This window comes from Cyprinodon variegatus, unplaced genomic scaffold, assembly GCF_000732505.1.
Source record: "Cyprinodon variegatus isolate N-32 unplaced genomic scaffold, C_variegatus-1.0 Scaffold33, whole genome shotgun sequence".
Classification (NCBI taxonomy): domain Eukaryota; kingdom Metazoa; phylum Chordata; class Actinopteri; order Cyprinodontiformes; family Cyprinodontidae; genus Cyprinodon; species Cyprinodon variegatus.
Window position 1 is genome coordinate 148,218 of NW_015150486.1, and position 12,475 is coordinate 160,692.

The 12,475-nt window shown below is 39.2% G+C and overlaps 1 protein-coding gene across 1 annotated transcript in view; it reads right to left on the bottom strand.

The window, feature by feature from the left end:
* Nucleotides 1-12,475, bottom strand: part of pcsk7 (proprotein convertase subtilisin/kexin type 7) — a 29,679-nt gene that overhangs the window by 8,528 nt on the left and 8,676 nt on the right. Inside the window, exons 5-12 of the mRNA XM_015401888.1 lie at nt 11,425-11,590; nt 11,244-11,334; nt 11,083-11,135; nt 7,907-8,047; nt 7,726-7,826; nt 6,206-6,373; nt 2,837-2,941; nt 2,488-2,725 (exon numbers count right to left, since the gene is read on the bottom strand). Of these exons, the coding sequence (XP_015257374.1) occupies nt 2,488-2,725; nt 2,837-2,941; nt 6,206-6,373; nt 7,726-7,826; nt 7,907-8,047; nt 11,083-11,135; nt 11,244-11,334; nt 11,425-11,590 (1,063 nt within the window). The remainder of the gene's footprint in view (nt 1-2,487; nt 2,726-2,836; nt 2,942-6,205; nt 6,374-7,725; nt 7,827-7,906; nt 8,048-11,082; nt 11,136-11,243; nt 11,335-11,424; nt 11,591-12,475) is intronic.

The following is a 12,475-nucleotide window of genomic DNA, read 5'->3' on the forward strand; positions in this document are numbered from 1 at the left end:
TTGGTTTATTTGGCCCGTCTATCACCAACATAGGCCAATCAGCTAACCAGTATTTTCGCCCCTTCCCAAAATTTCCAGATTTTTCCAGATGGATATGCGGAGCAAATCCATCTGGCGGAGTCAGGTTAAGCAGCTGCAGCCATGTCCCGAATTCCTCGTTTTCCAGCCACTTTTGTAGAAATGTGCTTTTTTCCCCCTCATTCTCTAGCTTTTGCTCCGACTCAAGCTTCTTTTCTGAACATACAGCTTTGCGATCAACCAGAAGCAGTTCCACGCAAATATATCGTGATATATGTTTGACGAAATTGTTTTTATAAACATTTTTTTTATATAAAGCATTTTAAATGCCACAATAAACACATTTAATGAATTTTAATGCCAATTAAGGCCTTAATTTAAAAAATAATAATTTAATGACTTTTAATGATTTTTTAATGACCCTGTGAAGGACTTGTGTGGACATGTCCCCACCAATAATTTCTGCTTTTTTTCCACTTTCCGCTTATTTACTTTAGCTAAAGGTAACAGAGGTTGGGTGCAGCTATCTGTTTTTAGAGCGTTTTGACTCTGTGTTTTTTTCTCACTATCACTGCTCCCATGTCCCGCCTCTTAATGTAACATCATCAGATCTGTCGCTTGTGATTCGACGGTAGCATTTCACTGCGAAGAAAAAAGCTAGGTGGTTGAAGGAGAGACACACAGCAGCACTCAGTGAATATTAACCGGCAGCTACTTTGATGTTTAAGTAAAAGTTAGGTAACGGGTTGGTTAAAAAAAATGAGAGATTGTACCACTGAAAAATCAGTTTGTTTGACATACGGAGTTTTTTCTGGTAAAAATGGCAACTGATTGTAACCTTGGGTAAGCAAATCAGTAAATATAAACCAGGTGTAGAAACACTTAACAATTAAACTATAAGCCTAATTTTCTCCTAGTTTTTACTCAAACTAGATGAGGAAACTTTGGAGAGCCTGGAAAGTTACACGGACAAGTGGTCTGACAACATTGTGATGGGCAAAACACAAAAATTACGGTACTGGAAGCCAGACATTCTGGACGCCATTGACAAAAAGCTTTCAAGCTTTAAATCTCATCCTGCCCTGGTTGATATTCTGATGGGACGTTAATTCCCTCATCAGAGTGGTTTCAGTCACATGTCTCTTTGCAGTGTGAGGCGATGCCTCTCTATCGGTCCTGGGCCCTGTAGGGTTCGTCTGGGGCCGCTCACACCTGCTATTAAGCATACTTTCTTTCCGAAGAAGCTTTGAAAAATCGTTTATACATGAGCCTGCTAATGCATACATAACAGTTTTGTTCCAGATGTTCATGGATACACACTAATACTAAATACTAAGCTGCAGCTACAGATATTTACCACCCTGAATAATGTTGTATAATCACAGTAGGTTTTGCCTGCAACACACGTGGAAATCTTAAGGATATCTGCTGTTCTTGATGCTTTTCTTCTTTATTTACTTTGGTTTTCTCTCGTCTTTGTTTTGCTGTTTTTATGTTTTCTGTCCCTCTTGTCTCACACCGGTGTGGAAGCAGACTTGTAAGAGCTACCGTATATCTTCTGTGTTGCATATGTTTGAAGTTTTGTTTTATTTTCTCTTTTTTCAAGCTCTTTCCTCTCCCCTTAATCCTTATCCTCTCTTTCTTTCTCACCTCACTTTTCATCTCTGAATCTATTGTATACAATTTTACTCCCAAAAAATGTTCAAAAAATTTTAATTTACAAGTATGAGGTGTAACCTTATGGCAACAGTCATAAAGGTCTGCATGGGAAGGCGCAACTGTTTGGCTATAATCTAGCTCTGAGACATCTATTTCCAGGGCTATAGTTCCTTACGAAAGTATTCAGCCCATTTTAACTTTTTCTCCATTTTCTATATTTTAGGCTTCAAACATATACGGTAGATGTAGATATATGTAGATAGATAAATAAATAAATAAATAAATAACTAAATAAATAAATTTCATTACACTTCATGAATGTATCACTTTTTTCGTTGATTCTTCAAAAAAAAATGTAAATTTTTATTATCATTCTTGTGTTTGTAGCCTGAAATGTGGCAAAATGTCAAAAAAGTTCAAGGGGCCGAATACTTTTTCAATGTACTAATAGTTAGAAGGAAAAAAACTAAATGCCTGTGGTTGTGTGATTAACTGCAATGAAGCGACACAAGACGCTTGATAAAGCTTAAGGGAGGACAGGATCCAAAATGAGGAAGAAGGAAATGTTTCTATTTGGATGAGGTCATCCCTACAAGTAAAAAAAAAAAAAAAAAGAGTAGGGATTACAGGGTGAATGTTCAGAATAACAGAGATTGTAAAGTGAGAAAATACAGAGAGGATTGGAGGTTTTAAAATACGGCTGGAGATTTTAGGAAAAAATCAAAAAGGTAACACATTAAAAAGGGGGAAAAAATAATTAAATCCTAGGAGCAAAACTTCACCAACAACTGAACATGACCTAATATGGACAAGCAGCCTGAGCAGCAGGCATGCAGGGAGGGAGGAAGGGAGGGATGGTTCTGTTATGGAGTGAAATGTGTAAACTCGACAAGCAACTGTCCACTGAGCTAAAGTGGTGAGAGAGAGAGAAAATAAAAACGGTACCATTCCAGGTACGGACCAACACGTCCGGATGAGCCGAAATGGATACGCCCTCATTTATCACCGGGCTCTGATAGGACACAAGGAAAGGCACAGACTCCCACACCTGAGAGAAAACAGAGAAATACTTCAGTTCAGGATACATTTCTAACAAATAAATGTTAAAAACATTTAAAAAAAAAACAGAAATAACCGATGAAAAACAAATTCTGTGTACCTTTGCTGCATTTACAAGCCTCCATGCATTGAGCAGACCGAAGCCGTGCTGGTGGCTGTGATGAAACCCTGCGTCATTCACTCCCCAGTCAGCAGTGGAGTCACACTATGGTGAAACAGAGAACAGAACAAACCCATGTTTACACTGACGGCCCCGTCCATTTTGTTTATTAAGGGCAAATTGCTCAAATATAAAAGGTGCATTTTTACTTTTTTGTTTCCCATACAGTAGTAGCCATTCAAAATTTCCCCACTTTCCTTGATGGGCCTTTGGCTGGTCCCCTACAATTCCTTTTTAAACATCAATATTTGTACTAAAATATTCTTTCTGTCATGATTAGTGGACATTAAGATCTAGAGAGAAGCGTCATCTCCTGGTCAGACCCTGTAATTACATAAAAGGGTGAAGTCGGAGTAAAAAATATGCAAGAGGGGGTCACTCCAGTGGTGTTTGGAGGGGATTGGAGGAGAAGTTGGAGGGGATTTTGCTGGGAGTTGGAGGGAAGTGGGCTGTCATTCGACTGGCGTTTTGAACGGCTGCTACTGTACATGGCTTTGCTCTCAGCCGCCGTGTAAATGAGGTACACCAGGGCAAGAAATTTAAATTTTAAAAAAATTCCAGAAATTTTTAAAAACAACAAAATTTTCTTCATGATCAAACCTATCTAGTTATTGATACCATGTGGCTTCATCTGTTCTGGGATATGATTATAGGCCCAGATTTGAAAGGAAGTCTTTTAAACTCGACATAAGGTGTCTATATTTGAGGCTCTTATTTTGAAGGAAGAAATAAAACAGTTCTTTAGGATACCTTGTGATATTTGCAGAGCCAGGTAATATAGACCATTTGTTCAGGTAGCTGACATCTTGGCAGAAATAGAAGCACATTTCTAATCATCTTTTCCAATCATTCCCTTAGAATTTAGGGAAGTATTAGAGAGCCATGCATAAACAAATTCAATTTTGGATAGAATATTAAATGCCATTTACAGATTCTTTAATTGCAAGTTGAAAAAACACCTTTACAAAAATGTTTCAATGTCTATCAAATTAGAAGGTAGACTTGTCATACTCCCATCAAAGCTAAACAACATATCGAAAATGTATTATAACGATAACAGCCTGTGCAATAAAAAATGAGCAAACTGTGACAAATTGTTGGATAAAATGTTTGTATTTCTGCTTTACATCAGTGTTTTGCTAATTACATAGAAACACAAAGCCTTTGAATAATCACATGACACCTTCTAGCATCACCAATTAGATGGATTTCTTTGTATTAGATTCCAGCCCCTTGATAGATCACAAACAACTAAGTTAAGCGAGAGTCGCGTTTGCGAAAGATCGTGTTCATATAATGAAAAACAAGTAAAAAATAGCACATCTTTATTAGGAGATATTTTAGTTCCAGGAGAGACGAGGTTTAAAAAAGGTACTCTGTAAAACACGTCAAGAGGAAAAACAACTAATCTCCATTGGCATCCTAAATACAACCACAAAGACCAGTATGAAGTAGGGGTGAAACGGTCCACAAAATCCACGGTTCGGTTCACGGTTTCGTGGTCACGGTTTTCAGTTCGGTTCGGTATATGTTGATTGTTAGCCTGACATGTTGGTTGTGTTGCTGTTAGCATAAACAAAACGTGTTGCATAATGGTTGCACACCGTTTTTATCCACAACTTTCTTTCCGCCGTCATCGTAGGTCACTCTAAATGCAAAGTGGTCCCATACAGCAGACCTATAAAGTGCTGCTGGCGCGTCTTCCAACTCCTGTTCTTTCCCACTCGCCATACCCACACAATTCTCTACAACAACTGATTTTTTTCTGCTACACCCGGCTACGCTGCTTCACTTCCTCTTCTTCTTGTTTACTACTGGTGGTTGGCTTTGGTCTCATTACCGCAACCTTCTGCTCTGGAGTTTACATGTGTCGCCTATGAGAAAAAGGAGCAGCGCATGAACCGAACGCAACCCACGCAAATCGAACCGAGACAGTCGACCCGAACGGTTCGGACGGTTTTCATAAACCGTTCCATCTCTAATATGAAGAGTTCCAAAAAGCTAACGCTAGCTACCTCCTGGTGCAGAGGTGACGCTGCAAGTCCCAGGATTTCCTCTCCATGTAACTGATTGTGGTGTACAGTCAAATAAAAGCATCCACACCTTTAGAATGTTGATGTAAAATATATGATATAACCCACCGTATATTTGCCCATTTATTCTGATCATATTAATAGTACCAAATTAATTTAAATATCAAGAATCTTAAAAAAACGTTCTGTTACTTTATTTTGAATAACCTACAAGTCGGCTCTTGCCAGAAGCTTATTAGTGGATGAAACTTACTGATCTCTCAGTGATGAAGCAACACTAGAGACAACGGTCTATTGTTGGCGTCCTACTGACTTTTTTCCTGTGTCTGGGGACTTTTCAGGTCCTTTAACAACTTTTTAAAAAACTTTCCCTCTGCTCCAGGCAGAAATGTGCTTCCATACCTTGTGTTCGTGTGTTTTTGTTCTCTCTCTCTCTCAGATTGGAGGCGGATCATCGTCTAGAAACCATTAGAGCCAATAAAACGACAGCAAGGAAAATGCGCTCCCAAATTCACCTTCCCTCGTTGCAGACAATTTGTACTTTCTCAGATTACAGCAGTATCATCGGCTAGTTATGCCATTTCATGTTTCTATTTTATTTTTTTTTATCCTTCTGTTGGTTGAGGAGCGATTTCTGACTTTGATTTGCTCATTTCATAGAGGTTTTACCAGTTATTACTTTTGTCAGATTCTGTTATTTCTGTGATCTTTGTGGGTTTTTCTTTCATCAAACAAGGTGTTACAGCTACTCTTGCATCAAAATAGTTTCCCAAAAAAAATCACAAATTGCCAGAGTAGTCTTAGGAGGAGGTTTTTCGACTCACAAAACAAAAAGCACTCGTGGAGAATTTTCTTGTTTTAAAAAAAGGGGTGTTTTCTTTACTTAAAAAAAAATAACAGAAATATTCTCAGAGTTGACTTACAAAAAATTCAAATATAAAGGTTAAGTATGTGTGTGAAAAGAAACAATCAGATCCACCTCATCAGCTGCTTCTACTTGTTAATCTCAGCAGGAGGCGGACTGACAAGGAGGAGGGTCAAAGCCAAACCGATACATAAACAAATAAACAACAGCTCTACCATTCACACAACCTTAGATCTTTAACATTAATAATTTTGCAAAAAAATAAATTAATCTTATTCTTAATAGGCTCCAACACAAGGAGTACCAATAAGTTTGTCCATGTGTGTAAATATCTTTAACTCCCGTTGAGTTTCTAGATGCAACAGACCCCAGAGGTCTGTGCTCAGGTTGTCCAATCACAGCGGGTTTTACCTGGGTGGCGGTGAAGGCAACGATGTGCTGAACGTCCCTCCAGGTCAGGCAGGGCCGCACCTGCAGCATGAGGGCCACCATTCCTGCTGCCAGGGGGGCTGCTGCAGACGTGCCAGTGTGGCCCTCCGTGCAACCTTTCCTGTTCCGTATCGACCAATCTGATGTCACCTGCAGAACGACACGGCTGGTCAATTAGTTTCAGATCAGAGAGGTGTGGTCTGTGTGAAAGCCAAAAATACTAGGAAAAAAAACATGAGCAAACAACTCCATGAGAGCATAAAAAGCTCTGAAAATAACGGTTGGTTCATAAAGTAGCACCTACATCATAGCACTATACTGACAACATGAACTGACAGCACAGGGTAAGAGTTCAGAAATGTTTGTGTGCAGCTAATAGAGTTGATGGGGGGGTAATGGAGTTTGGTGATAAAAGAATAAAATAATTAACTCACTATTGGAGCAATTAAACAAAATAACATCTAATTAGCTTTAATCCCTTTAGCTCTGGTTTAGTGTGAAGTATAAAGAGTAAAAAAGAAAGGAAAGCGTCTCCTCCCTCCCCATGATTCCCATTTATGGGTGTGTTTTTAATCCCTTGTATAAATATCAGTTTTAAATGTTTTCAGATAAAGCTCTAAATCGATCTCTAAAAATAAGATGGTGGATCTTCTGTCCTGAGGAAAATCAAAATCCAGTTTCAGTTCATGAACCCACAAAGTTAAACAGTAGAACAGACTTTAATCCATCAACAGCCATTGGGATTAGCTTGTAGATTAGCTCTTTTTTGCAACAGCTAATATACCGTTTTTATTTAGACATGAATATTTATTTTCAGCCGTAATAAGAAATTAATAGTTTTTATTGTTTAAGTTCAGTTCCTAAAGAGCGTCTTACAATCCCACATCTGTTGATCCACAGCAGCTCTGTAATCATTTAAGATGAATTCAGGAAAGTGGGCTGGGTTGTGGAGGTACTTAGCATGTGAGCGTTGTGTGGTTGAGGGCGGATCGGTGGTTAGGTCCCGGCTAATCTTGGTTTCCCACAGACGATGACATCGTTGCAAGAGAAACAGGTTACTGTGGTGACGTCCTCAAACATCAACAAACAGCTGTCACTGCGTTCCCTGATGTGGAGGCTTTTTACACCGCCGTTCCCACCGGTTTAGCGCTCACCCACATTCTTAACAGGGACAGAGTAATTTACTTTAGCTTTGGTTTAACGATACATTAGGGTCTCACTGGTATAATAATCTGACTGTGCTTTAGCTAGACAGGCCATTTTAGTCCTGTTCACAAAGAAAATAACACAAAAATCTCTTTTATTTTAAAGAATACGATCCTCTGTCATGTTTTATTCCTGTTATCTGCTGCAGGATTCAGTCTGCAGTCATTAAAATCAGATTTTTAGCGGCTCTATTTTTAGTTTTTGCCCCATGACGGTTCCGGGTTGCATAAGACGAATAATAAACCCAGCAGGTTCAGTCAATTTCCACCTGATGTATTTGATGCACTTAGACTTACAATGTTCCTTGATTTGGCCCCCCCACTGCTAAAAGTAACAGCCAGCAATGATGCGCAATCCTCAGCATAGAACGGCTTCCTGCCTTCCTCATCTACCGCTCCTGAAAACACACAAAACACGGGAAGAATGAGAGGCTTAATGCTATTCATCCCCACACTCCCAGCGGTCTCTGCTCCTTACCTATTGTGATGGTGTAGATGGAGTTGGCGTAACCGTCGTAGTTGCAGTTGTCATCGTACTGACCGCCGTTGCCGCTGGCAACCACAAAGATGCTACCGAAGCCTCGTCGACCTGCAATCACCCCGTGCTGCAGGGCAGCCTAGAGGGAAAAAATAAGAAAGTTAAAATGAGGACTGAATATTTAAAAATGCATATCTGGCATAAAAGTAATTTATAGTTAGGGTTGCCACCTGATGGTACAAGATCTGCTTGGGTGGTCAGGTCTGCTCAAACACTGAGCATGCCAGTGAAGTTGCGCTATGATTGGCTGAGCATTGCAACATGGCGTAAAACATTGTGCTTGCCCAGACAACGATAATAAAATGCAGCATCCGTCTGTCGAGTCGGGAGCATCTGTGATGTTAGCTATCTAATGGCCGATTAAGTTTTACCTTATTGATAACACAGCTGAAAAAAATCTGCTTATGGTGAATAAAGTAGACCAGGATATAAAGGAGGAGAGCTGGGAAGCTCTGAGGCTAGCTGTGCTCCGTAGCTAACAGGTTAGCCTCTTTTAGCTCGGTCAGTTAGCCATTTTAAGCTACACTACTTTTAACTTTGTGTCAGCATTTTTTACAGGTAGAATAACTTGTTTTGTTTGTGTCACAAATATCTACTAAAGTCATTTTTAAGATGTTCCATTTGTCCTCCCCTTCCCTCAGATTTTAATAAAAAGAATAAAACTAAACAGAATTTTTTTCCAACAATGATTGTTTTCTATTTTGGGCTACTTTAGAGCGCCAATGAAATGTATAATAATAGCAAATGTAGGAAAAGCTATGTTGAGACTCCAAAAGAGATCTAAATCTTAAGAAACAGTGCAATACAGTTTGTCCGAATGAAGTTGCCATATGATGACATCATAAAAAGGGGCAGGGCCCCGAGCTCCTGGCACTAGTACCTACACCCTAAAACATCATCTACAACAAGTCTTTTGGGAAAAACTTTGAGTTACGACATTTTATCTCCCTTTACGATCTATATATATATATATATATATATATATTTTTTTTTTATTAAACTGAATTTGTTCTGTATTTTTAACTTTACATATAATAAAGTAAAACAATACTGGGTCAAGCAAAACAGTCGTGGCACAACTGGCCCAAGCAGAGCCCCCTGCATCACCGTGTATTGCTGTCAGGGTTGCTTAGAGACAGACGGCACACCTCCACGTCAGATAAGAGAGTTCTAACAACTCCATTGACGACAATGGGCAACGTTTCAAAGAGCAATGGTGATGCAAAGAGCTTAAATAATTTGAGGGAAGTTAGCCGCCCATGCTAGCATTGCCAGACATTAGCAAACCATCCTAAACTACAAAACAGACAACAGACCTTAAATATGACCCTGCGCTCTCTGCTTCTACCTAGTTTTTATAATAAAGAATATTTTTGAAATGTATTAAACAGAGCTGATAAGTATATTTATATGATTATGTTGGTAGCAAGCAAAAAAGCCATTACTAGGAAATGGCTGAAGGTAGAAGCTCCTAAAAGGGAAGTTTGGGTTGAAATAATACATAATATTTATATTATGGAAAGGCTGACTTTTTTTCATCAGATTTGAATCTGGAAAATTTTAAAATTATTGGGAAAATTGGCAAGGTTTTATTTCACCATGGATATCAGACTTTGTTTGATAAAAGTGTGGGTTTGGGTACCCTTATAGAGTTACAGACTGTAGTTTGCTTACAGTTCAATACATGTATAGAATATATGCGCAGATTCTGTTGGATGTTGTGTTTGGAAAAAAATAAAATAAAAATGTAAAATCGGTATGTATACTTGAATGGGAAAAATATTTTCAATAAAAAGTGCAAATAAAAAAAGAAATGTATTAAACAGACAGCCTATTTCTTACATGTGGTTATACATAATACAATGCAAACAGATACAAATTTAAAGAAGTATTTGTGGAACTACATCCACTTCTTTTTTTAAACCAATTATGTTAGTAGAATATAATATTTCGATTGCTTTAATCGTGTCTGATCACGTAAACAACGCATTAGCATCTCTAAATGTTAAATATTAGTAAAATGAATTTGACTCAAAATAGGCTTTAGATAAAAAAAATAAATAAATCACATGGCTAAGAGCAGCACTATAATATAGAAAACTACAACATCTGTAAGCTTTTTGGAATGGTTGTGTATTTTATCAAATAATTATCAAAGGTATCATGTCTGCCACAGATCTGCCTGCACTGAAACTGTACAGTCAGCCTAACTTCCTTGGCCTTCCAGTAATGCAAGTTTCTTATCTCTACAGCTCTGGTTAGACCAGATACTCCACCAGATCCTCAAAAGCAAGACTTTTTACAAAACTTTAGTGTTTGACAAAAGGCAAATCCCCAGCTGAACAAATCAGCAGGGCGACAGATACAAGAAAAATGTCAAAATATGTTGCCGAGTATATTTGTGTGGCACATAGTGACAGCATGGCTCAGGAAAGGAACATCAGTGACTCATAAGATCATCAGCTCTTCATACCCAATTTAGAGACCTGCACGGGTCGAGTTTTACCAACCCGCACCCGCCCGAACCCGTTAGGATGACTACCGAACCCGACCCGTCACCCGCGGATATCTTCAATTCAAATCCGAACTCGACCCGTTGATATTTAATCCGCAACCCGACCTGTTAACACATCAAGTAATAGGCTATAGTACGCTGCGCTGCAGAACAGCGCCATTAACACTGCAGCAGACGTGTATGCACTGACTGTGGCCTTTTTGGAGGGAAGCCCACACTGATTAATATACCCGCCCGCACTAAAAAAATATCCGCCCGACCCCCGACCCGTTTATTTTTATTTATGTATTTTATACCCGCAAAAGAGCATTTTAGCGGGTGACCCGTCGGGGACCCGCGGGTGCCCGACCCGTTGCAGGACTCTAACCCAACTTACCCCCTAAGATAAACATGGAGTGTTAAGATTTAGCGGTTCTACTGACTGTTAAAGTTATTGAAATTATATGACAATTTAATTGAAAATAAAGGAGCATTATAAATTGAAATTCAAAAACCAAATCCTGATAGAGCTACTATATAAAGACCTTTTTAAAGAAGCATTTTTTGAGACATTTAAAGATATTTCTTAGATTGTAAAATGTTTCTAGACTCTTCAGTGTAAGAATTATNGGGTGAGGTCCATCCACAGTGTGGCCGTCATCATCTGGTCCCCAGCTACAAAATGTGGAACAGTCTATGTTAGCATCCCAAAAGCTTTTTTGTTACTTTGTAGACCAAATTTAATAATTTCAAAATTAAATGAATTCAGTCAGGGACGGTTACCTGCAGCTGTAGATGTCATTTATTTGGTAGTGCTTGTTAAAGGCTATGGCCTCTAATCTGTCTGTCAGAGGCCCGTCCAGGACTCTGATACCTGTACAGAAAGCAGGGTTGAAAAGATGGAAGATTGGCTCATAAAATCTGCCAAATAAGGTTTAACAGAAACTGCTGGCTGTGCCGTTACCTGCCACCTTGCTACCGTAGGCCACCCCCACAGCGCAGAAGCTGTTGTTGGGAACGGCTGCGATCTCCCCGGCACACCGAGTCCCGTGGTGGTTGTCACTGTGGAAGTCAGGGTGAGGCATCGGGTCAGGGTCGTTGGAGTTCAGGTCGTAACTGCCCTCCGGACTCTAAAAGGGACACAAAAAAAACACTCATGGTAATAAAACCTTGATGGGCTTTTTTTTCATGATGCTTGCATTTGAATTTAACTAAATGGAGGTAAGGTTCTGTCAGGATGAGACATGGGATGATAAAGGTAACTTTCATACAAACCTCTAATCATACAGACGTCAGTGTAGTTTGCTGAGATTTTTGTATGATAGCTCAAAATAAGGTGAACCATAACCCTGAAGCAGAAAGCAAATTATCTCATGCTCATAAAATACAAACTTAAAAAGCAGTTTGTATGCAGCAAAATTCGGCCCTCAGACAGGAAATCTTTCCAAACCTTTTGAGAGAACACGTGGGTTTGGAGAAAACAAACACGGGGAATGAAGTAGGCCCAAAGGAGAGAGGATGTGGGCTCATTTTATCAGAAAAAATAAAGGAATGAATAGAAAAGGCGTCGCTTAAAGGAGTGCAGGGAGTAGGGACACCAGGTGCTACACAAGTGTTAAGAAACGTTAATAAATAGTGTTTTAAAGTGTAGCTTCTCTGGTTGAATACAGTTGAAGTCAACAAGCACTTATTTCGTTGGATGTATACGTCTTCAAGTTGCAGTTTTATTAACTAATGGGTGTGCAGATCAAAACAGAGCAGTCCAGCTCACTGGGTTACATAATGAAGAGAGTGGGGGGTGTTATAGACAGCTGCTTCCTTCGTTGTCCCTGGGGAACAACACACAAGCTAAGATATCGGATCGAGAGAGTCTAAAATATATTTGAGTTCCCGGATTTGTGAGCAAAGAGATCCTGTAGTTCCTCTGACCAGACCCCATTACTCTAAAAGGGCTACAGTTGCTAACATTTGTTTTTGTATATATATACCAATGAAACATGTTTGTTTTTTAAATG